Source organism: Neopelma chrysocephalum, unplaced genomic scaffold, assembly GCF_003984885.1.
Source record: "Neopelma chrysocephalum unplaced genomic scaffold, ASM398488v2 Primary Assembly neopelma1_24, whole genome shotgun sequence".
Lineage (NCBI taxonomy): Eukaryota > Metazoa > Chordata > Aves > Passeriformes > Pipridae > Neopelma > Neopelma chrysocephalum.
The window spans coordinates 1,630,028-1,652,339 of record NW_020897693.1 but is presented as its reverse complement, the minus strand read 5'-3'; the positions used below and the strand labels follow the sequence as shown (position 1 = coordinate 1,652,339).

General features: G+C 40.4%; 1 protein-coding gene across 8 annotated transcripts in view; it reads left to right on the top strand.

Annotated features, from left to right (window-relative positions):
• ARNTL (aryl hydrocarbon receptor nuclear translocator like) overlaps nucleotides 1-22,312 on the top strand; it is a 50,566-nt gene that overhangs the window by 4,797 nt on the left and 23,457 nt on the right. For 6 of the 8 annotated variants that reach the window (XM_027699549.1, XM_027699540.1, XM_027699531.1 and 3 more), the window contains exons 1-3: nucleotides 16,949-17,170; nucleotides 19,291-19,414; nucleotides 20,123-20,270. In XM_027699549.1, the coding sequence (XP_027555350.1) occupies nucleotides 20,131-20,270 (140 nt within the window). In that variant the 5' untranslated portion in view covers nucleotides 16,949-17,170; nucleotides 19,291-19,414; nucleotides 20,123-20,130. Of the gene's footprint in view, nucleotides 1-16,948; nucleotides 17,171-19,195; nucleotides 19,415-20,122; nucleotides 20,271-22,312 lie in introns of those variants that run through there. The other 2 variants (XM_027699502.1, XM_027699494.1) reach the window with 2 other exon arrangements.

Sequence of the window (22,312 nt, the reverse complement as noted above, 5' to 3'; positions counted from 1 at the left end):
GAGTTCTGCTGTTACTTTTACTTTTCACTCAAGGACTTCTGATAATTGTATTTTAAATCCCCTGGAGTTTTGGGCTTTGTGCTGCAGTTTGGCTACTGGCTTATTAGTTTTAGTATAACCTTTTAAAATAGTATTTATTTTGCCTGTAGACTAGAATGGCCTGCTCATGGACAGAATTTGTGGTCCAGAATACATTGCAAAAAAAAAAAAATCAGATATTTGGTTTTGAGGTTTATATTAGAGTATGTTTTTTGACCTTGTCTTGACCATGTTGGGTTTTCCAGTTTGAAGTTCTGGAATTGTTGACTGAGAAACAGGACTCCTGGTTATTCCTCTGTCCCCTTTCCCAATGTGCTTTGTTGCCGAGACATTTCTTGTAATCTTTGCATTTGCATTTACAAATTGGTTTGTTATGGTGAAATTAATTCAATGAATTAATGAAAGAAGGTCGGTATTAACACTGTGCCGTCAATATACTTAAGAATACTTTTGTCTTATGCTTAGGATGTGGCCCAAATTCAGAAATCCAGAAATTCACTGAAGTTTGTTATCTTAGAAGGCTCTGGTATCTGGATTTATATTTTTTTCCTTAACAATCCGATAAAGCCCCAGAACATTAGGCAAACTTGCTGTCCTAGAAAACATTATACTGTGCTTTTAATCTATACCCAGTTTACTAAGGCTTGGAAGTTTCTATTACAAAATAGTGTTGTTTTCTCCCTGTTTTTATAGAGTTTCTCCTGTTTCTTTTATTTGAAGATATTTTTTGGCTGCGATGGCCAAACCAGCCTCTGAATATTGCAGTTTATTTTAGAAACCTGTCAAGTCAGGCTCAGTGACTTCTTTGAGGGACTTGTCACATAAAAACATTAGAGTTGCTGGAAGTGCTCTGTAATTCAAGAATATTCTGTTTAAAATGTTGTCAAATGCTTGCTGTGCAGTTTGGGTCCAAATTCTAGAAGTACTAGAAGTTATTCATATTTTAGAAATACAAGGCCAGTAATTGGATATTCCTATTCTAAACAGGAAGACATAAATAAGAGCAAAGAGTTTATGCTAGCTTGGGTTTGTGCTGGGATTTTCTGTTTCATCTCTGTTAGAAACTCTAGGGCTTTTATATAAATATATTTATCCCCGTCTGAGACATGTGCAACTTGGTCAGCTTGTCTGTCCAGGAAAGAGTCTGCAGAAAGATGGGTATTTCCCTGTTGTGGCATTTTAAAATCTAGTTCAGTCTGTTTAAGATATCCCAGCTGGCAATAAAGAGATCTCGATTACTGTACTTGGCATTATTTGCTGAATGAGGTAATTCCTGTCCTAATTTCTCTGACTTGACCATGAGACTCTTCCATAGCAAATGCCTGCTTTATTTTCTTAGCTGGAGTAGCTCATTTGTTACTCTAATGCTTTTGTCATTGTCAAGAATAAGGTGATGAGGGGGAAAAAAAACAGTAGAGGAGAAAATTACAGCAGTCAGCTGTTATAGAAACTGATTTTTCCACATTCCCATTCCTGGTGGAGATTATCAGCTGACCATCTCGGAGCAAATTTTAGCAATTGTGTCCAGCTGATGCCACTGTGCAAGTTTTCTGACTGTATCCTTCATCTGTATGTCCCTCCCAAGAATTCTGGGCTGACTGATGAATTTTTGGAGACTTTCAAGGATCCGTGTGGGAAATGCCGCTGTTCGGGGTAGCATCACCAGAGATTTGACAGGACAAAAATCAAAATTTCATGGCCAAAAAGAATTATCTGGTGCCCAGCAATTTGCTTTATAATGGCACATGAATCCTTTGCAACATCCAGTGACAGCTGGATGAATTTGGATGGTAGTTTTGATGATGATTTAAGCTGGATTGATGTGGACAATGTAGCCTCCATCAACACTCCAACTCTTTCCCAGCTAAGCATTTCCATATGTGTGTCCTGTCCCTCTGTTCCATAGGGGCAGATGTGTTAGGGCAAAGATACTGGACTGGGGAATCTGCTGGGACTCAAGGCTGGTTTATCCCACAAAGATTGATTTGGGATTACTGAGACCATACAACTTGTGGTTTCATAAACGTTTCTGCTTTTGTAGGTTAGGAAACAGCAGAGCTCACGGAATGAGTAGTCCTGAAAGGGAGGTGGGAGAGGCAGTAAGTGTGAAGAGTGCTGTTTTAAACGTGTTACACTGCAGCCTTGATGTGGAAGAAGAGGCTTTGTGGCAGAATATTTTTGGATTAAGCTGTGTTGGGTCATTTCTTTCATAAATCTACATAAAAATTTGATTAAAAAAACCTGGCTTTGATACCAAAACCCAGAAGCCAGAAAAACAAGCAACTTTTTACTTTAATCTCTGGAGCTATACAGGGGAGCTTTTCAGTATTTACTGCACCATTTTTTTGAAAAATTCTGTTTTCTAACAAGCAATAGTAACTCAGTTAGCCCTCTGACCCTTTTCCCTTTCCCCTCACTGACCCATATGCTCCTGGGTTTCCAGATGAACAAATATAGAAGTGTTTCAGATACGCAAATCTCCCAGGAGCTCCTTCACCACGATCACCTGACTGTGCCAGAGCTGAACACTTGTGCGTCCAAGTTGTTGTCAAACTGATAATTTATCTGAAATGGGCAGAGGCCCAGCAATGCCTCCAGTTAGACTTGCCAGGAAATCTGGAGGAAATGGAATAGAGGGAAGAGACTGAATGGAAGAAGATTTTTCTTTTCCAACACCACTAATTGCGCTCCCTTTTTAGGAGGGGACCTGTCTGTTTACTAAAAAAAAAATTAAAAAAAAATCTTGATTTGCTGTTTGAGAATGGTTCTCTAGCTTAGCATAGATCTCATCTGGCTGTGAGTTTGTCTCCATGTTCTGTTTTTTGGAAGCAAAACTCTTTAAAATCTACCCAGGCTTCCCCTTAGGGAAATATTGGCACCTTAATTCTTGATGTTCCTGTCAAATAGCACTTTAGGAGAATTGTCCTTGTGTTCAGTGACATGAAAAGCTTTCTGTATGATATAATGTGAACTTCTTAAAAAGATTTACTAAAACTTTGGAACTTCATTTGGAATATGGAAAGTAAGAAGAACTTTAAATCAGCGGTTAAAAGGAGAATCCATACCTTCTGCTTAAAATGAATTGACCTATTTTTTTTCTTAGAGCACATAAACACTAGTAATGACCAAATAGTTGCACATCTTGGAAAGAGGCAGGACCAAAAAAAAAAATCCTCCTTGTAAAAAAAAGTAAGGAAAAAATGCCTGTTGGTATCTCATTAGAGACCTAAGTAATGTTATTATTATGTAATGATTATTATTCAACCTTCTATGATTTTTGAGGTCCCTTTAAATGCTTAAGTCAATGTTGGAGAGTTCTGGGCGCTTTTTAGACAAAATTAATGTGCTTTTTAGAGCAGGATTTGGTCAGGCAAGAGGTTAAGCCTCCATGGTTTCATTCATGGTGTGCTGTAGAACTTGTGTAATGTACTTCCTTTGACACAGATTTCAGATGCCTACTTCTTATTTTTTAAAACAAGTATTTGGTCACTCATCCAACTTGTCCTCTAGTTTTAGGATATTTCTGTGCTTTGCTAGTTCCCTGTAGCCCCAAACATACTGGCATGATGGTGTTCCTTGACAAGCCTGAAAAAGTACCAGTTTCTGTTACTTGTTAATGAAACCTATTTTTCCATTTTTCTGCTGAGTTTTGCTGGGTGACTTCGGAAAACTTGGTAACCGGTGTCTTGACTGATCCCTGACTTTATTTACAGACACACACACATACAAAAACTCACCCTTAAAATTTCCTTTGTGTGGCTTTTTGTCCTTTTGTCTCAGTTCTGTGAGTGCTTTGTTTGCTTTTTTGTGTGTGTCTATGTGTGTGTTTTGTGGTGATGACAATGTTTTGGAACGATGCTGTGTTGGCAACCGGGTCAGAGAATAATACTGGTGCGAGTTCTCAGGTTTGCCTGTAGGAGTGGCTGGCAGGTGGATTTCAAAGACTTTCAGGAAGCAGAAAAGAAAATTTCCTGCCCTTCCAACACCTGGAAAAATCTTGATAGACTGGCAGGTTTCTACTTAAAGAAACACTAGGGATAAATACAGTTAACTTTGCCCTTTCTAGCAAACCTAATTGCATGTTGTAGTGAAGTACCACAGTTTTCCACCTCCAAATACAACCCAGCATATCCTCTTTAACTCCTCCCTATGACGTGATTTGGCCGAGTCTTTGTTTGGCAACAGCGTGTGGGTTTCTCTTCAATCATTCTTCATGATGTAGTTCTGTATTTTCCACACATCCTTCCAGGAGTGTACTCCTCAGAATCACTTCCACATGTGAACTTTTCATTGCCTTCCACCCTTCAAAGGGGTGCTCTCATAGTTCCTGGTGGCTTCTTGTGTTGTTGTGTTCTGCTTATCTTCAGAGTTTTCACGTTGCTATTTTTCAGGCTGTAAACGTCAGTCATCTCAGTGCAATTATATTTGATGGTTTTATTGCCATTCCAATATGGAGCAGTGTTTCCTAAGCATGACTTCCCTGGAAGCACTCATCCAGCTCCTGTCTTGACTGTGCTCCTGTGTATTGGAGATGGATTGAACTTTGGTGTTGATAAAACAGCCTTCTATAAAAGGGGTAAATTTATTCAAAACAGCAGCTCACCAACAAAATAAATCCTTTTCAGACTGTTTCTTGAATCCTTCTGTTGCCCTGTGGACTTTGTGGGCTTATTCTTGCTGTAGCATCCTTTAGGAAGTTGACCTGTGTGCTTGTGTTCAGGTGTGTTTGAGAGGTAAGTTATATGGACACTTGCTGGTGAGGTTGTCATCTCTGCCCCTCCATTGTATAGTGCTGGCACTTGTTTGACTTCTTGAATCACCTCACTGTGATCTACTCAGACTTGTAGCTTTTTTTCTTTTTAAATTACTTTTTTATAGGATTAGTTCTAATCTATTTTGGGGCTCTGAAAAGCTCACTGTGGGTTTTGTAAGCGCCAGTGCTGTATGGGAGTGCACAGCTGAATGCTGAAGGCAGGAGGTTAACAACTCTTGCAGTTACAAAGGGCAACTGATAAACTAATAAAACTAGTAAAAAAGTGTGAATTCTGCCACATGAGTCTCCCAAAGAAGAGTCTGTACTGCACTGTAAAAATTCATGTGGCCACATCTTAAATAAACTGTCGAACTGGTTCATACAGTTGCTGCGTGTGATCTAAGCAAGGATTAGTCAGCAGCCTTGTTTCTGGCCCTTTCAACTTAACTTTGATGTTACACTAGTCAGGTTCTGTATCCTGTGATGGCAGAAGAGACTCTTGCTGGTGGGAGAGTCAAGGGGCACAGGCTGGTCTGTGATCACTCCAGCAGGCTGTGTGAGAAATCCATGTGCCATTTCTAACACTCCTGTTCCTTTATATCATCCTTACAAGAGGAAGTAACTGAGGGTGGGAGGGCTTTGTTGACTGGCAGTTCCCAGGGCAGTGTTGGAGAGGGAGACAAAAGAATTTGTGGCTTGGTAAACAAGGATATGGAGCTGGATTCAAAGGTAGGTTGATCTATATATGATATTAATTATGTCATAACTTTAATACTTTCCTGGTCTTGATAAAGCGTTACTAGAAAACTGAAGAGAGTTCAAGGAATGAGCTGTTTTGCAAACATAAATTTGCAGTGTGAAATGAACGGAACAAAACTAAACTTAGTTAAACAAGGAAAAAGCAATTTACTGGATTGATCCTTCAGCCAATGACCCTGATAAGGATATCTGGTAGGAGAAAATGAAATGAGGTTTAGTAGCTGATAGATGACCTAGTGAAACTCAGGCTAGAAGAGTTGGAAATTATGAACAAGAGGAGCTAAACTTTTGAACAGGGAAGGTGGGAGGCGGGTAACAGATTCTTGTTACACATAGCTTCTTCCAGGATATCTTTCTAAAGTAAACTTTGGCCTGAATTACAGTGTATCAGTTTGTTCTATAAAGTAGCAGATGAGGTTGCCTCCTGTTGCAGCAGAGGAGATCAGAACGTGATTGTGCAAGGGAACAGATATGCATGAATCCGATATCGGTATTAAGGTAAAACTTACCTACTTATCTCTGTGACATTCTGTGTTTGAGCAGAAGGAAGCGAAAGGACATGCAGCTTGTACCACTCTGAGAAGGAGAGGGAGGGTCAGAAAGACTTGTAGCAGAGAGAGGACTATCTATAGAGGCTCTTGCAGCAAAACAACTTAAAAATTAAAAGGTTAAACATACTACAGAGGATTCTCATGTTGTTATTCTGTAAGGCATAGATACAACGTAATACCTAAGAGTTTTGTTCAGCAGTGCTAAAAAACAAAGCAAACCTCACTTTTGGTCTGTAGTCTTAATAATTGAAGGCAGCAAAACATAACACTTCTCTATTTTGAAATAAGAATATCAAGTGTTAGTATCAATGATTTGTGTGAGAAGATAATTTCAAGCACTGCTACTTGAGGGAGGCAAAAGAGGGCAAGAAACCTAAGGAGCTGGTACTCATATTTAGGAAAACAAAGATGTGTTGATTTAACATGAAGATAATGAGAGGAGATTTACATTTGTCAGTTAAGTTATTCAAAGTAAATATTTTCAATTTAGTCAGTTACTTCAGAATATATTGAATGTAAATTTAAGCTTGTACATGTAGTGGCAAAGAATAAATTCAGTGCATATGGAAGAAGAGACAGAACCCTTGAAGACAGCTGAAGAGGCTCTAGCAGATATCCTTAAAAAACATGGCACTTGAGCACCAGATGAGTGACTGAGAAAAAAACACATACAAAAAGCGTATGTAATTCTCTGTTAAAGTCAGGGCAAGATATAGTGCATGAGACTGTAGACCATGTTCTGAAGTGAACATTGCAGAAAAATAGGAAAAAAGCAAAAAATATTTATATCTACTGTTTAGTGTGTGAGCCTCTGAAATATGTGATTCTTTTCTGTTCTAAGCATGTTTGCCTAGTTGGGTTTTTCCTCGCGTGTAATCAAAGGTCAAAGGTTGGACTCGATGACCTTGGAGGTCTTTTCCAACCGTAATGGTTCTATGACCTGGAACAGTTTCCCCTCTTTGCTGGCTCCTTTGGCCTCTTTTAAAAAGATAATTGTTAGCTCTAGTTGATGATTTGAAACTTGATTTCCTACTGTAGTAAAGACTTGAGGTGAGTGGAGAAGCGTGTGCATGAACTGAAGTGCTTGGCAAGGTGAGGCAGGGACTGCCATTCCGGGTGTTTGTTTTGGGTGGTTTGTGCCTGCTGACTTTTACGTGGCTCCCCATTCAGCACTATTGTTTCTGAGTGCTGCATAGGAACACAGCTGTCTAAACTGGATTTGAAATTCCACTTATGAAAGTTGGTTTCCTGTGTTAGGCTATTTTTTCTGATAAGCTGAGCTTTTACACTGGCCTTGCTAAACTAATGTGTGCTGACTGAGTTTAAATGTTCCACCTGGTGCTGAGTGGTGTTAAGGTGGTAACTGCAAGTGGGTTAACTTAAACCAGAGGGGGCCCAGAAGGGTTTTTTGAGGATGTTGTATATTTTGCACTTTCCCTATGGGCATTCCATGTATATCATACTTGTAAGTACAAGTTTCTCTGAATGCTTAGCAAAAGAGCATTATCTCAATTGCTAATACTGAAAGAAGGCAAGAGTGACCATTGTGTGCCATTACAAAGACCCAGTTCCTGTAGAGTCCTGTCTGGAGCAGGGCTGTGAGTTGCTTCTGATGAAGAGTAGGATTAGGGCCAACTGTTACTTTCAGCTCCGGGACTTCCCAAGCCAGATATGGTGGTAACCCTCAGCAGAATTCCTGTCCATGAACTGGTCCTATCTCTCTGCAGAAACCACATGGACTTCCAGCCTTCTTGTTATCTGGCAGGGAGTTTCCACAGCCTTCCACCTCATGTGTGAAGAGCTGTGTTGTTTTGAGCCTTTCAGCCAAGCTTTGTTGGATGTCCCTATGACATTTGATGATTTTGTAGACCTTGGTCCTCTCCTTTTCTAAGCTGAAGAGTACCAGCTCACTTCATTGTTCCTTAAGCAAAACTCATTGCCTGTTTTGTTCTACTGGGTGAAACTAGAAAGTTTTCCATTTTCTAATAAATTTATTTGCTGGGGATTTGTTGGATGATATCCAAGCCATCCTCCGTACTGTTCAGGAGCTGTAAATAATTATGAGCATTTGTAAGTGGTAACTAAGGGACTGCATTATTAATATTTGGCACAAGTCTCCTACTTGCGGAAATAAGATCATCTAAACCTACTTAATCCTTTTTGTGTTGGAATGTGGACTGTCTAGTGATCCTTTCTAGGTCCACTGGGATCAGGCTGCGTGGGTCATGGAATGTTCTCTTTTGGAATAAAACAATGGGTTGGAAAAACTTCTGGTTGCAACTGTTAGTCAGATGTCCCTTGGTTCTGTTTTGTATCCTCTCTTCCTTAGGAGGGGAAGGGGGATGTTGCATGGGTGGATCTTTGATCCAAGCACAAGCAATCATTTAAAAACAAAAATCAAACCTGCAGCCTTCATTTTTATGAAGAGTCCTTTTGTGGTATGTGTGGCTGTGGTTTATTGTGGTGGGATTTTTCCTGAATAAGTTTTCTTCCTCAATTGCCCACGTTTGGTCTTGGCAAGATTTTTTTATCTCTTGTTTTTTGTGTGTGGGTTACATATTGTTCTTCCCCATTTGTATTTCCATTTTTTTTTTTAACAGTCAAGATGTCTGCATAGCATAAGGACCCTATTAAGTGAATTCCTGGTGTTCCCTGATCATTCCTCTGCCTTTAGTAAGGGCTGTCATGATTTGGGAATGTAAAATGTAAAAGCACTCATTCAAACTTGACTGTTGGTTTAAGTTAAAAATCATACATTTAAAAGCCTCTTTGGAAAAATGCAAGTCCAAAGCTTGCATCCAACTATACCTCTGGCAGCCGAATGCCTCAGGTTTGGAAATTTGGTGGTTCTCAACATCAGCATTAATATATAGATGCACGAAAAAGGACTATGTTGTATCAGCCATTTCTGTAAAGGGCTTTCCTACTGCTGTAGGCCTTTCTCAGGAAAATAAAGCTTACACTCCCACTGAAGCAGTGACTGCAGAGTGGATAGAAGTACTCCTCCACTGTGTCTGTGTGCTCACAACTTGTCATTCACAAAAGAGCAAACTCCTGAGCAGTGAAAATGTCACAGTGCAGGTGTGGATCAGTGGAAAGGTTTCAGCACACCTTGTCTTGCTCAAACCATGGCGGGATTTGGATGTTGAAAACAAATCCTGCAGGAGTGCTGTAAATATCTTGAAAGTGCAGAAGGGCTGTGACAGGGGTATTTTAACCACCTACTGTTGTTGAAAGGGACTGTTCTACCCTATCCCCTCTTCTGACACGTCTCACCCCTTTGCTTTGAGCTGCTCCTGGGTATCATCTGACCTTTCAGCAAAAGGGTTGAGATTTCTAACTCCCCAGAAGACATTGCTTTCTGTCAAGTTTTTATTCAGCCTGATGAATTCAACACACTCTGTACAGACAGGCTCTGGGGACTCCGGAAAAGTCTCTGCTGGAAGGGAAATGTGGGGGAAGAGTGACAAGAGAAGAAAAAAGGGAGTAAAGCCTTCCCTTTGGCACTAAGATGTTACATCAGCTGTTCTGTGGAACTTTGCTGGGAGGTTTTTAACAGTATCTCATGCTTATCCTGAGCTAGACAAATACAACTTCCTCAAAGCCATATAGCTGTTACTGAGGTCCTTGCCGGTGTGCACATGAATGTAAAAGACAGGAAATGTTCTGTGTTTTCTCCCCGAACAATCACTTGATTTGCTCCACCAAGTCTTACTTTGAATGCTGTAATTTGAAAGTAGCTAGTGCTGTAGTAGAAGGATGTCACTCTAGAGTTCACTGTATGGTGCGATGACACATCTAACTTTACTTTTAATGTCCTGTTAAAGGACTTCTTTGAGTTGTGATTTTGGTTTCACAGTCACTGGAAGCTGGTGGACGTCTGATGTGGGACTGCAGGGAGCTGTCCTGCTGTTCTGCAGCAGTGCTAAGAACTGCTGTGGGCTGGATGGGGAGTCATCAGCTACAGCAATTCTGCTCACAATGTGCTGTATCAATATTAGTGCTGGCCTGGGGGGTTCTGGGGAGCTTGCCCTACTTCTCATATCCACCACTGCTGCAGTTCCAAGTGCTTTGTGTGACTCTCTGAGGAGCAAAGTATTGAATAATGCCCCAGTGTGAGCTGTCATAGCTCGGAAACGCTGCCTTCCTCAGCCTCAGCAGCAAACAGCTCATTTAAAAACCTGGATTTCAGGCATGGGGGAGGTTGTTACTTCAACAGGACTGATAATGGCATGTGTACCTTTCCATCATGTTTGTGTCATTATATGTTTTCCATAGAACATAGGAGGGCTAAATTGTCACAGTGTCACAGTTTTCTCTGTTTGATTTGGATTTAACTGGCAAACAGTGTGACTTCAGGAAACCAACCCGCTGAGCTTATTTATGTCAGTATTTATTGTTGCTCCACCAGCAAAGGGACTCCAGGTGCAGGGTGAGGCGATTTCCATGAGTGGGTGTGGGGAGAGGTTGTTTTCTAAAAACCTGAAATCTGTAAATAATTTTAAATTGTAAATTCTTCTATTTCCACACATTAACTTTGTGGACTTAACACATACAGTAGCTATGCCATCTCTGTATGTTCTTTGGATTTTTTTTTTTTGCAGATTCCTATATGCTCAACAAAAAGCTGTCATGCCCTCCTATCCAAAAACCAGTGGTATAGAACGAAAATTAAGCTGAGCCTCTAACGTGGTACTGAGATAGTCTTAAGGAAGAAATATTGATGTTCATATGGGTGTGATGCATAAGTGTTTGACAGCTGATTTTGTGTGAAGTCCAAAAAAGCTTTTAAGAAAACCAGTGGGGAAAAGGGAACCTGTCAGTAATATGTGGGCTAGAGGCAGCTGGAGTGAGGAATACCCCAGCTTGGTTCCAGGCAGGGTGAGAGTATCTTCCTTTTTCCAGGGCTTGCTTTTGGATGGAAAGGGAAGTGACAGCCTGTTGGCTTTTCTTTGTCAGGCTGGCAGTGTTGGGACAGCTCCTTCCAGGCAGAGATGGAATTCAGCAGGACCAGAGGGAGTCAGCAAAAACTGGAAATGAAAGTATCAGCTATAAATAGAGCCACCTATAAGTAGAACCGACCTCCTTGTGACATTTCTGCCCTTTTGAGTCAGTGTTTTGTTCCCTGAAGATACAAAGTATTTAGTTGTACTTTGGCAGTAGATCTCTGAATGAAAGGTCTCACACGTGCCAAGTGCCTTTGGATTTGTTGTAGTAATAATGTGACTGGAAAACAGAATCAACTGTAAGCAGTATCTCTAAGAGTATTTGGATCAGGTGATTCAGCTCAAAACAAAGCTCAGGAAACTAGGATTGTCACCTTAATAAATGCACTTCAGAGGCTAAAAGAAGTGTGCAGTGGCTCAACCTATTCAGCTGAGAAATGGCTAACGTCCCATAATGCATAAACTTTAAAAGTCAAGTGAGAAAATATTACTTGTGTGGTATTAGTCATGCCAGGGCTTGAATGTCGTGTCTAGTTGGGATGTCTACAATGCTCCAGTAAGAGGAGGGGAGAAGAAAAGTGAAAACCTGATGAAAGCCAAGAAGGATTTGGTGACTGGAAGGTGGAGTAACTAATGAAGGACAAAAATAGTGCTTTGGCTGTGAGAAGGGTGAATCAAGTTAAAGCTTGTTCCCACTTGAAATATTTACATCTAGACATCCTATTGCAGGTTATATTAAAGTACGAGCAGTAATTATAACGTTGAGGAAGAAGCCCTGGATGGGATTCTGTGGTGTGCCAAGTCACTGCTGGGACTGGGTGGGTGTTAGAGTGGGATCTGACATACAGCTTCTACCTTTGGGGAAGTGTTTTGCTAAACTGCTGTTTCACATGGATACCTTTTAAAAGGTGCATTTCTTAGAACTTCTGAGAGGGTTTTGCCTTCCTGCCACTGAAAGACAACAGGAAGTGAGGATGTAGGAGCTTCACTGAGCTGCAGTAAGGAATTAAAGTTGCCCAGATCATATCCCAGTTATACTTACAATGAACAGTTGGGCTTTGGGACATTTATTCATCAACTTTAGATATTTAAGTGCGTGAAATGTACTTATTCACTTTGGGTAACTGAAGGGTTAAGATACCTTCAAAACTTGATCTGAAGCATCTGTCTGCTAGAAACTGGTGCTCATATTTAGGAGTCGGATGAAATCTGGAAACAGAAAACTGCATGTTTTGGACTGCAAGTGCAAAAAGTGGGCATTCCCAGCCGTGAGTTCCAGATGTGCTGATTTGTAAGTTCCCACTGTTGGTGTGACATGAGGAGTGAGTTAAGGAGCTTACCTACTTGTTATCTTGTGTGCTTCTCCTGCTCCAGAAACGTCAGTCCAAGTTGTGTACAGTCCTCTTACGCAGACATTTCTAATCTAAAAATTCTGCCTTTGAAGGCGACTTTACAGTGCAGCACAAGATAAGACATTTTGTTGACAGATCAGAAGTAATGTGTACAACTTGGGAGACTTCACAGAACCACTGGCTCCTCAACTGAGAAGGTTTTTGTTGTTTTTTGGGTTTGGGTGTGTGTTTCCGATCAAAGCACGCTGGAAGTACGTGACCTACTGAAGAAATCAACAATAACTTTGATTAGGGTTTTACTTTGAAGCCCATTAATGGTGGATAATTGATTTACTTGCATGGTAGGATAGATTTCCCTCTGTCTTTCACACACCCCCAGCCTCCCACCCCCTCCAAAACCCTTGGAATGGCTTAGGGTTGATGAGCAAGAATTGCATTCAGTGGTTGTGAAACAGTGTGTCCTTCATGTGTTGGAGGCTGGACCTGGCTTGGAAACTCAAAACTTCAGCTAAGTTTGTATTTCAGTAATTGAGGGAGGAGATTTCATTTGTTGTATTTGGTTTTGGTTTTTGTTGGTTTTTATATTTTATTTTAGCTGTGGGTCTGTCATTACTAAAAGAACAATTGATTTTGATGTTAAATGAGTTGATTAGATAACTGGTCCAAAAGACTTAAAATTTACAGACAACAGAAATTTTAAGTCTTCTCATCTTCCCCAGTGTTGAAAATATAATACCTTCTTTCTTCCCACACATACACAAAATCTTCTGAAGGATTGAAATAAATGAGAATTAAATGCAACACCCTAACTTAGATGTTATGAACTTACTTTACCAGCATTTAACATCAGTGGACCCTATTTTTAATTGAAATGTAATTTTTACATTTTTAATGTAAAATGTAATGTAATTTTAATGTAAAATGTAATTATATAGAGAGATATATTTATATTTATAGATCTATTTATATAGATATAGATAAAACTTATATTACAGAAAATCTGGGGTGCTATACTGAATGATATTTCTGAAGCATTGTCTTAAAATACGTTGGTTTGGACTTGTCGGGTTTTTTTAAATAATTAAAACAGTTCCGAAGTTGAGCTCAGTCCTTTTCCTACAAGCAGCTGTTCTCAGAGTAACTGATTTTTATTCCATTTTGGTTGTATCTGTCTCCAATGAAATCAGTCTGGATGTTTTTGCTAATAGGACTTCTTGAAATAAGACATCCAAAGGCATGAAGGAGTGCTCTGACTGAGAGTGGATCTTTGATAGTTATACCTGAGTGTAATTCTTGGTGTAGTTTTTCTTACTCTTCGCAGGAGCTCGGCTGTTACCTCACGCAGGTTGTGTGACAGCCCTCCATGGTGTATCCATCTTGACATTTGAGATTAAATATCAACATGTGTTCCTAGAATACCTGCGGTGTTCTCAGTGTGCCTATAAAATGTCACAAGGCACCCAATGAAATGTTTGCAGAGCTCTGAGGCAGAACTCAGTGGTTCCTGCTCCGAGCAGAGACATCTGAAGCGCTGGTTAATCTTACTCTGTCCACTGTGGCTAAGCTTAGGAATTCCTTCAGCACCAGTACAGTTATACCCAGTATCTGTGCTGTGGGGACTAGTATTTGTTACTCCCAGAAGCCTGTAGAGGGGCTACAGTTTGCTTTATGTGTAGAAATTTCAGAAATCCCTTCAAACCTGGTCTTCCAAGAAAGGCAGGTCCCTTTTTGTTTTCCCCGTGGAAGCAGTTTCTTGAAACCTAAGGAGTGCGTGTACTGGCGGATTGATCACTGAAGCAGGCCAAATTCCTTTGGTAACAGCAACATGTTAGCACTGATTTCCAAGAGTGTGCATCACCACCTCTTCACAAGGGCTTGATTAGTTCCCTTGTGATGTTTCCTTTTGATGGCTGCCCAAAATGAAATATGTGAACAGGCCAACATAAGCTCACTTCAAAGAACGAGAGCTCAAAGAGTCTAATCTTGGCTGACGAGAAGCTTACACCAGATCAAGCTTTCAATAATGGTTGCAAACTAGCAAGCTTTGTAGAAACACTCTTGCAGCTGGGATTCACTGCGTAGGTGCAGAGGCAAACAGCCTTGAGATGTGAGAGGAAATGGAATCCCCTGTGTCTGAGGGTCAACTGGGCAGTCAGGATGCTGGTTCTTAGGACAGTTCTGTAGCATTGTGTGTTAGACCTTTAGCTGTACCACCAGAGGTAAACACCAGTCCCCTGCCAGGGAGGGAAATGCTTCATCCATGGCACAGACAGGTTGTCTGAACAGGTTTGATTCCTGGAAGTGACATGAGTTGGCTTTGGATTTGTTCCAGTTTTCATTTCCTGCTGTGAAGATGGTCCGTATCTCCATCCATGAGGCCTTCCCATGGGACTGGATCAGCCTTGAAGGACACATTTATCTGAGCATGGGCTGGGATTTTTGAAGGTTGTTAAATCTGTTGGGTTCTCTTTCAAGAACCAGTCTGTTTTCCTTTCCTTCCATGCTGTCTGAAGCTCCATACTTAGAGGTGCAGACAATCCAGCTCCAGGGAGGAATGACTAACACACCTCATGAGTGTGCTGCCAACCAGGGGGATCTCTACAGGCCAGAGCAAAGGGTCACCAAGAACCTTATAAAGAACCTTAAGAAGTTAGCAAAGGGAAATGTCAAGTCCTGCACCTAGCGAGGAAAAGCCCAATCCCAGTACAGGTTAGGGACTGTCCAGCTGGAAAACCACTTGGCAGAAAAGATCTTGGTGGTTCATGAGCTGGCAGTGATGCCCTTGCAGCAAAGAAGGCCAACAGCCTCCTGGATTGCTTTAGGAGTCGTGTTGCCAGCAGGTTGGGGGAAGTGATCCTTCCCATTTACTGACACTTCTGTGTTCTGGGTCTAATTCTGAGCTCCCCAGTGCAAGAGAAAGTTGTTTTAGTTACCACTTATCCTTGGTTTTGAGACAACAGAGAAGTCCTTTGTTAAAGTAGCTGGAAGTAAAAGTTTTAGGTACTTTCCCTTATAAACAAGGAGATATAGGAACTGAGGCCCCTCTTGATCTGGAATTCTCAGTGTTCTGTGAACAAGATAAAATGCAGCATATTGTCCTGTGGCTCCATTGCCACTCTGACAATCTGGAAAACTGTGAGGTGATGCCATGAGATGGCCTGTTCCATCTTTTCTCAGACGCTGCTGATGAACAGGCGTTTTCGGTGGGGGGGAGCACATTGACTGCATATTGATCTATTGAGAAACTGCATGTGGAGTTTATCTTCTGTTCCTTCGAGACTTTTTCCTCCTATGTCAAAATTGTTTATCTTGTAGCTTTGTGGCTCGTTTAAATTCATGGGCTTCTTCCCTCCAGCCTGCTACTTTTTCCTTAGGAAACATGGAGAGCAGGTGTTGGAAGACAAGAGTAGTTTGAGCAGTCTCTGCCTTCTCCAGAGCAGGGTATTCCTCCTGTGAGGGGCTGGGGGAGCTGCAGGAGGATTTTGCATCACTGCTCTGTGTGTGTGGTGGGGTCGAAACATGAGCTACTGATGTCAGGAGGAGTTCGAGAGCTCATACGTGGATCACAGGGTGCCAGGGGCTGGTGAACATGCTGATGAGTGAGTGGTAAAAGGGTGACCTCAACAAGCAAACCAGGGTAAAATCACTTCCTTGCCCCAGAGAGTGAGGTGAGATGTATCTACATGTGAGAGGAAGCCACAGGGCTTTTTGTCTTCTGGGAGTACAGTGTTCTTGCAAATAGTATTGGGGAGCTCAAGGAACATAAATGTGCCATTAAACCAAAACGGTATCAATGTATTTGGAAAATATGAAGTATTCTGACAGCTGCTCCTTAAGTACTGAAGGAAAAGGAAAATACCACTGCTTTAGTTCAAAGATCTTCCAATGATTCCTAGGGAGTATTCCATAATAAGGATGCTGATGTAGGAACTGCTTGTTACTTGCAGCAGCCATGCCCACGTATGTCTGTCTGCATCTTGAAATCATCACAGCGACTCTTGCAGCCGAAATCTCCCCCATTATTGAGTCCATGAGCATCTGGAGCCTCCAGACTTCTGCAGCACCTCTTGAAGTGCTGTTAGTGAAGACAAATAACCAGTTTAGTACTAGTCTGTACTGTGACAGTGAACTCCAGTGATGGAATGCTGCTGTGAAGGGAAGTTGATGATTTCCTCTCCGTAGCTGTTTTTGCTTCAGTCCTTACACGCAGGGACAATGAGTATCTTCTCAATTGCTTCTTCAGGAAACCACACCACGGTTTTCCTCTGCTGTTGCGAAATGGTGCTTTTTAAGTGTGAGACATTTCTGATTCATAAAGTTATGAATTGCATCTCTTGTACAAGAGTATGTTGGAGAGAGATGACTCTTGCCTAGGGGGAACCAAAACTGATGGGCCTTGTGTAAAGAGGTCTTGACTCCCGGGTGGGTGCTTGGCACATGTAGTTGACCTACTTTAGCTCTGACCTTGATTTGCTCAGAGGTGTTTATGTACTCGTGATCAGCTTTGCTGCATGATTAAGCTGGTCACGTGTTATCTAACTTTTTTTTTTTTAATGAGGGATGAACAGTAAGATTTCTTTTTACTGTCTCATTAGCCTTGTTATAGGAGATTGGAGAAAGATGGAATGCAAGGAAGGGGAATCCCGAAGGAAGTAGAGTCCCAAACAGGCTGTAGAGAGAAACTGTCATGCGATACAATGACAAAATATCGTTTGATTCTCATCTACAGAAGAATTTAATCAGGAAGTGGACTACATGGCAATTTTTCAAGTAGGTCTCTGGAGTACTTTGGCAACAGGCTTGGCATCATAAATGGAAGATTTGAACTTTGCATATATATATATGGGTAACTTTTGCATTCCCATAGAGAATTTTTTTTAGCCATTGAACATCAAGCAGCTGGAGGCTGAAAAGACAGTAAAATATTCAATTTTTCAGAATTTTAAGAAAGCCTTGCAACAAAACACTTCTCTGAACTGTTCACTATTTAGTGGGGCATGTTGATTTTTACTCTGATCATTGGGTTGACATTTTCTTAACTTTAAACCTCATTTCAAGAGACATGTATTGTTCTTAGCTCCTATAATGCTGAAATGTAGGACTGTGATTTTAGAACTGGGATGAGCATTTGGGACATGGTAGAGAAAGGACTGACTGGAAAACAAATTGAGAATTCTGCTTTTTATGTGTGGGTTTTTGTTTTTTTCTTAAATGGTCGAGACTTAAAATAGCTGCTTTGAAACTATCAAAATAGACAGTTATAATTTAAAATAGCAGCACAGTTGAATGGATACTTAATTTCAAGATTTTTCTTTTCTGTAGAACTGATTTGAAATTTTTGTTTGAGATGAACAACAATTTTTTTTTATTTTAGCATTACTGCACAGTGACTTGTGCAGTGTTCTGATTATGAAGCTAAAATGCTGACTGTTGCAGGCAGTCCTAAAGGGAAAGGAGAAAGCAGGGCCTGGTCTACAAGTAACTGTATGAGTGTGAAAGAAAGCCTTGTAAAGCAACTGTGATTATGGATTCAATGGCAGTTTATAATTTGACTTAAATTTGTACTGGTTTGGCTTTTGTCAGTGAACTTCTGCTTTGGCCTCTTAAAATGCATGTACCAACATGCCTGGACATTCTCAAAAATGGAAAAGGAGGTTGTTTGGGAAAGGACCACAGAGAAGTTGTTGGGTGAGATGGATGATGTGCCCCCAGGAGAGTTTGGAAGCTCTGCTTCTAGAACAACAGTGATCCTGTTCAGAAGTTGGTGGTATGAAGGCAATGACTTGCCTGACCTTAGATTGAAGAGCTGCAATCCTGACTTATTACCATAATAGGAGCAGTGAATTAGATAATTTACACTTGTGAATGTCTGAATTTGCTGTTCTGGCAGCACTGGAGAAAAGGACACCACATGATTTTGGATTTTGTGAGGTTTCTGTTGGCTTATAACTCGTAACCTGTCTCTGCATGTGATTGAGTAAAATTGGTTATAATTTGGTCATGTTGACAGAACACTGGTTGTTTGACTTGTGAGCTTCTGAGAGTGTCATGGGAGCTGCTTGTTCTGTGTAATTGGGAAGTTCTACTGTTGTCACAGCTTGGAAGGGCAGTCAGGATGTTCACAGGTGCATTAACCAGAAAACAATGTACCCAATAGACCTGCAAAGTTTTTTTGCAGCAGGAAGACGTAGAACAGTTTTAAAGTCTTCCACAGTAAGTTTTGCTGAAAAACTTGTTTTGTGACAGCAATCTGGAATGGAAGGGCAACCACCTGCAGCCCAGCCACTAGGTTTACAGTATAGCTGGGAAACACATTTAAGGACTTGAGTTGTAGTGTGGGCTGTGGATTTTATATAAAACTTGAAGCCTGCAGAATAGAACAATGCTTAACCCCTGTCCTTCAAAAATGCAAACTGCTCATACAGTGGAAAATAAAACAATAAGCCAAGCCCAAACTGTCTTACTGCTTTAGCCACCTTAAAATAAGGCAGTCAGGAGGGAAGAGATAAGTCTGTCTTTTGCACTGTGACAGCAGTTTAAGTTGTTCTGGTGTCATCTGACAACAGATGTGTTCATGACTGTGAGTGTGTGATCATTGATTATGAGCAGAGGGGGTTTATGCAAAGACCAAAGAATGATAAGCAGGGCCCAAATGGAAGTGATGCTGAAGAGATTCCTTTTGTTCCACAGCTTGGTCCGTTGGAGATACACATCCCAACATCCAACCCTCTTGCTGGATGGGTAAAGCTTCTACACTTTATAAGGAAATGAATGTTTTATCCTTGAGTAGGAAACACGTATTGCTGTTGTAAACTGTGTCTAAAACATTTGTTCTAAACATGCTTGTTTTGAAGGTGTTTTTTAAGCTTGTTGGTTTTCCTCCCATTCAGGTTCTTGAGAGTATTTGACCAACAGAATATGAGGCATGGAAGAGTTCTAAGGTGATCAGCTGCTTTGGGCTGAGCATCATCATCTTTGTTCAAGTGGATCTAGGCTTCCAAGACAGGCCTTCAGGTAAAAACTCTTCTGTTTCACAGTTGATGCTTTTTAGAAATGAACTTTTCACAGGGTATCTTCCAACAATATAATTATTTGCAGTCTAGAGGATTAAAAAAGTCTATGTTTTGGATAAAAAAAGCCAATTAGATTAATTTGCACTTTTAACTAGTCTTCTTAGACCATCATTGGGTTATTAGGATTTTTATTTGGGTGGTCTGCTGTGATGGAGGTGTTTGATTTCTGTGGAAATCTGCTTAATTCTGTTCCATGAAATTCAATGGAATTATAACTTTTAAAGCTTGTGAACTTTGATAATATGATCTTCAAATGGAGAGACACACTGAAACTAGTGTTCCCAGTCAGCAGTATTTCTGTTAGGTAGAAATAATTGGCTGGCCAGTTAAAATAAGAGTAAACCTGGTTTGGTTAAAGATCACACTGACAGTTCTTTAAAAACAATTGTGTGGAGTGATATGTTTTGAGAATGGTCATGGTTTGTGTGCAATATTCAACACACTGGTATATGGAAAAGGAGAAAGTGCCTATTACCTGTTTTATGGCAAAAGGAAATAACAGAAACCGTGATTTTCTCAGTTTTTAAGAATGCTAAGTTTGAGAGAACTTTTTTTGGTTAAAAATATGTGAGTTTCTGCTCATATTAATGCAGTGTTTTTTTTGGTTGGTGAGTTTCTTGTTTTTGTTTTTTTTTTCCCTTAATGTTAGACAGTCCAATGGCAGACCAAAGGATGGACATATCTTCTACAATTAGTGACTTTATGTCACCAGACCCTGCTGACTTGATCTCCAGTTCCCTTAGCACTTCAGGAATGGATTGTAATAGGAAAAGAAAGGGAAGCTCTACCGATTATCAGTAAGTTGGATTTCTCTTGATTTAGCTCTGCTAAAAAGAGGTGGTAACACAACAATACAGTGTGGGAGACTATAGTAGTATTTATAGCAATTTTTAAATGACCTTTTCTTGACAACCTGCCTTAAAGGTTTCAATAAAGAAAAAAGCTGCTGTGCACTAAGAGGAAAGTTCATTATTTAATAATTAAAATAAAGCTGTCATCTCAGTGCAGCTGGAATTGAGGGCTATCAGATGGGGTGAGGCTGAGGAGAAAAGCTTTTGGCTGATGGGGGGATGGAATTAGTGCTGATGAAAAGTACAGTGTGAAGGTTGATTATATTGACCATTGACATAGGAAAAAAATGTCTGACTAGTGGAGGGGGAAGGTAATAAATTTATTGAAAAGCAGAAGCAAAACTAGGAGTTGTTCCTTTTCTTCACCTATTTTTTGCCTATTTAGTCACTTCCTATCAGTGTGCTGCCAGCCTTTGCTTGATGAAACTATTTTGGTCCCTCAGTCAAATATGAATCTAAGTAGTCTCTGGTTTAAGGCATTAAAGCTGCCTTTCATTTAATCAACTGGTTTAATCTTGTGTTAGTTCTCGACTGTAGGCTATTAACCCTGACACAATAAAAACCTGATTTCTTCTCAGTCAGTGGTAGAGTGTGGCTTTATTTCAAGAAAACTGCTTTCTCACTAAGTGAAGCTTGCTAATAACAGTGCTCAGAAGCACTCTCCAAGCCATAGCTTCTCTCCTGGGGCAGGTGTTTGAAATAAAAAGAAATGCCACCAACTCTGCTTTAGATAGTGAAGGTTGTAGTAGAGTTTGCCAAATTTCCAAGTGTGCAATGTCTCCTGCACTAAGAACACCAAAACCAACCTACTTACTCCAAGTCACTGTGCAAACCTCCCATGTGTTGTAACTTAACAAAGTCTGGCTGCAGGGTAGCTTGGGAATGGACACATCCATTATTCATACGGCCACAGAGTCTGGTTTTATGTAACTTAGCACAAATTTTATCACTGTGGGCTTTGGAGTGTTGGCAGTTCTTTTTACAGGGAGGGGCAGAATTTTTAATTCATGCCAAGCATGACAATTAAGAATTAGATTCCCTGTGTGTAGGACTTCTTTTTAGGAGACCTTATGCACAAAACTTTATGCACTTTTTGAAGACCACAAACATGCTGCATATGTACCTTCTCTAACATGCCTTTAGTCTTCTTGAAAAGTACATGAGTCCCTCCAGTTGAATTGACTACTACAAAATTCAGTGAACAGCCTCGATCTTACCAACTTCCTCTTCTCTAGAGAAAGGATTTCTCCATCTTTATTCCTCTGGGTAGGAAGCATTGCTCAAGTCCTCTTTTCCAAAAGACAGCTTGCTCTTGTAAGTTGTAATTCTGCCCTTTAGGTTTTGTGTGCTTTTTTTTTATAAATATGTGAAAACATTGTTTCCTTGAATCCTCAGTGAAGTAAGTTTACAACAGCTGTAGTCGTGCCACAGTTCATGTTGTGTTGCAAAGGAAATGGTGGCTAGTAAATGTTCCTCTTTTGAAGTAGAACTTAAGGTAGATTACCTTGATCCCTCTTGATATATGGATGGATGGATGGATAAATGCTCAGAAATGCTACTGTTCAGCTTTTGCTGCCTGTTAACAATTAATTGTTTTGTAAATTGTCCCAATGTACCAGTGAAGCCAGGGAGTAAGGAAAGCAGAACCCAACTGTTTTAGTGTGGTTCTTTGTTCACCTCTCAGGTACAAGCAAATATACTGATCAGCTGCACTTTCAACTCTATTTTAATTCTTTCTCATGGAAAATTCCTTTCCTCCAGGAAAATTCCTGCCCAGCCTATTGCTGTCACTTCAGCAAAGGCTCCACTGTGTTCTGTTTCACAAATGCCACAATCCAAGACTTCATACACAGGTCTACAAACAGTTCATTTTTTTTCGTGGGACTAATGTTTTTAACTGAAATAATATATGATAAGAAAACACACTATCCTGATGCATTTGTAACTTACCTAGTACCTCTTTTAGATTTTGCTTTCTGGGTTTTTTT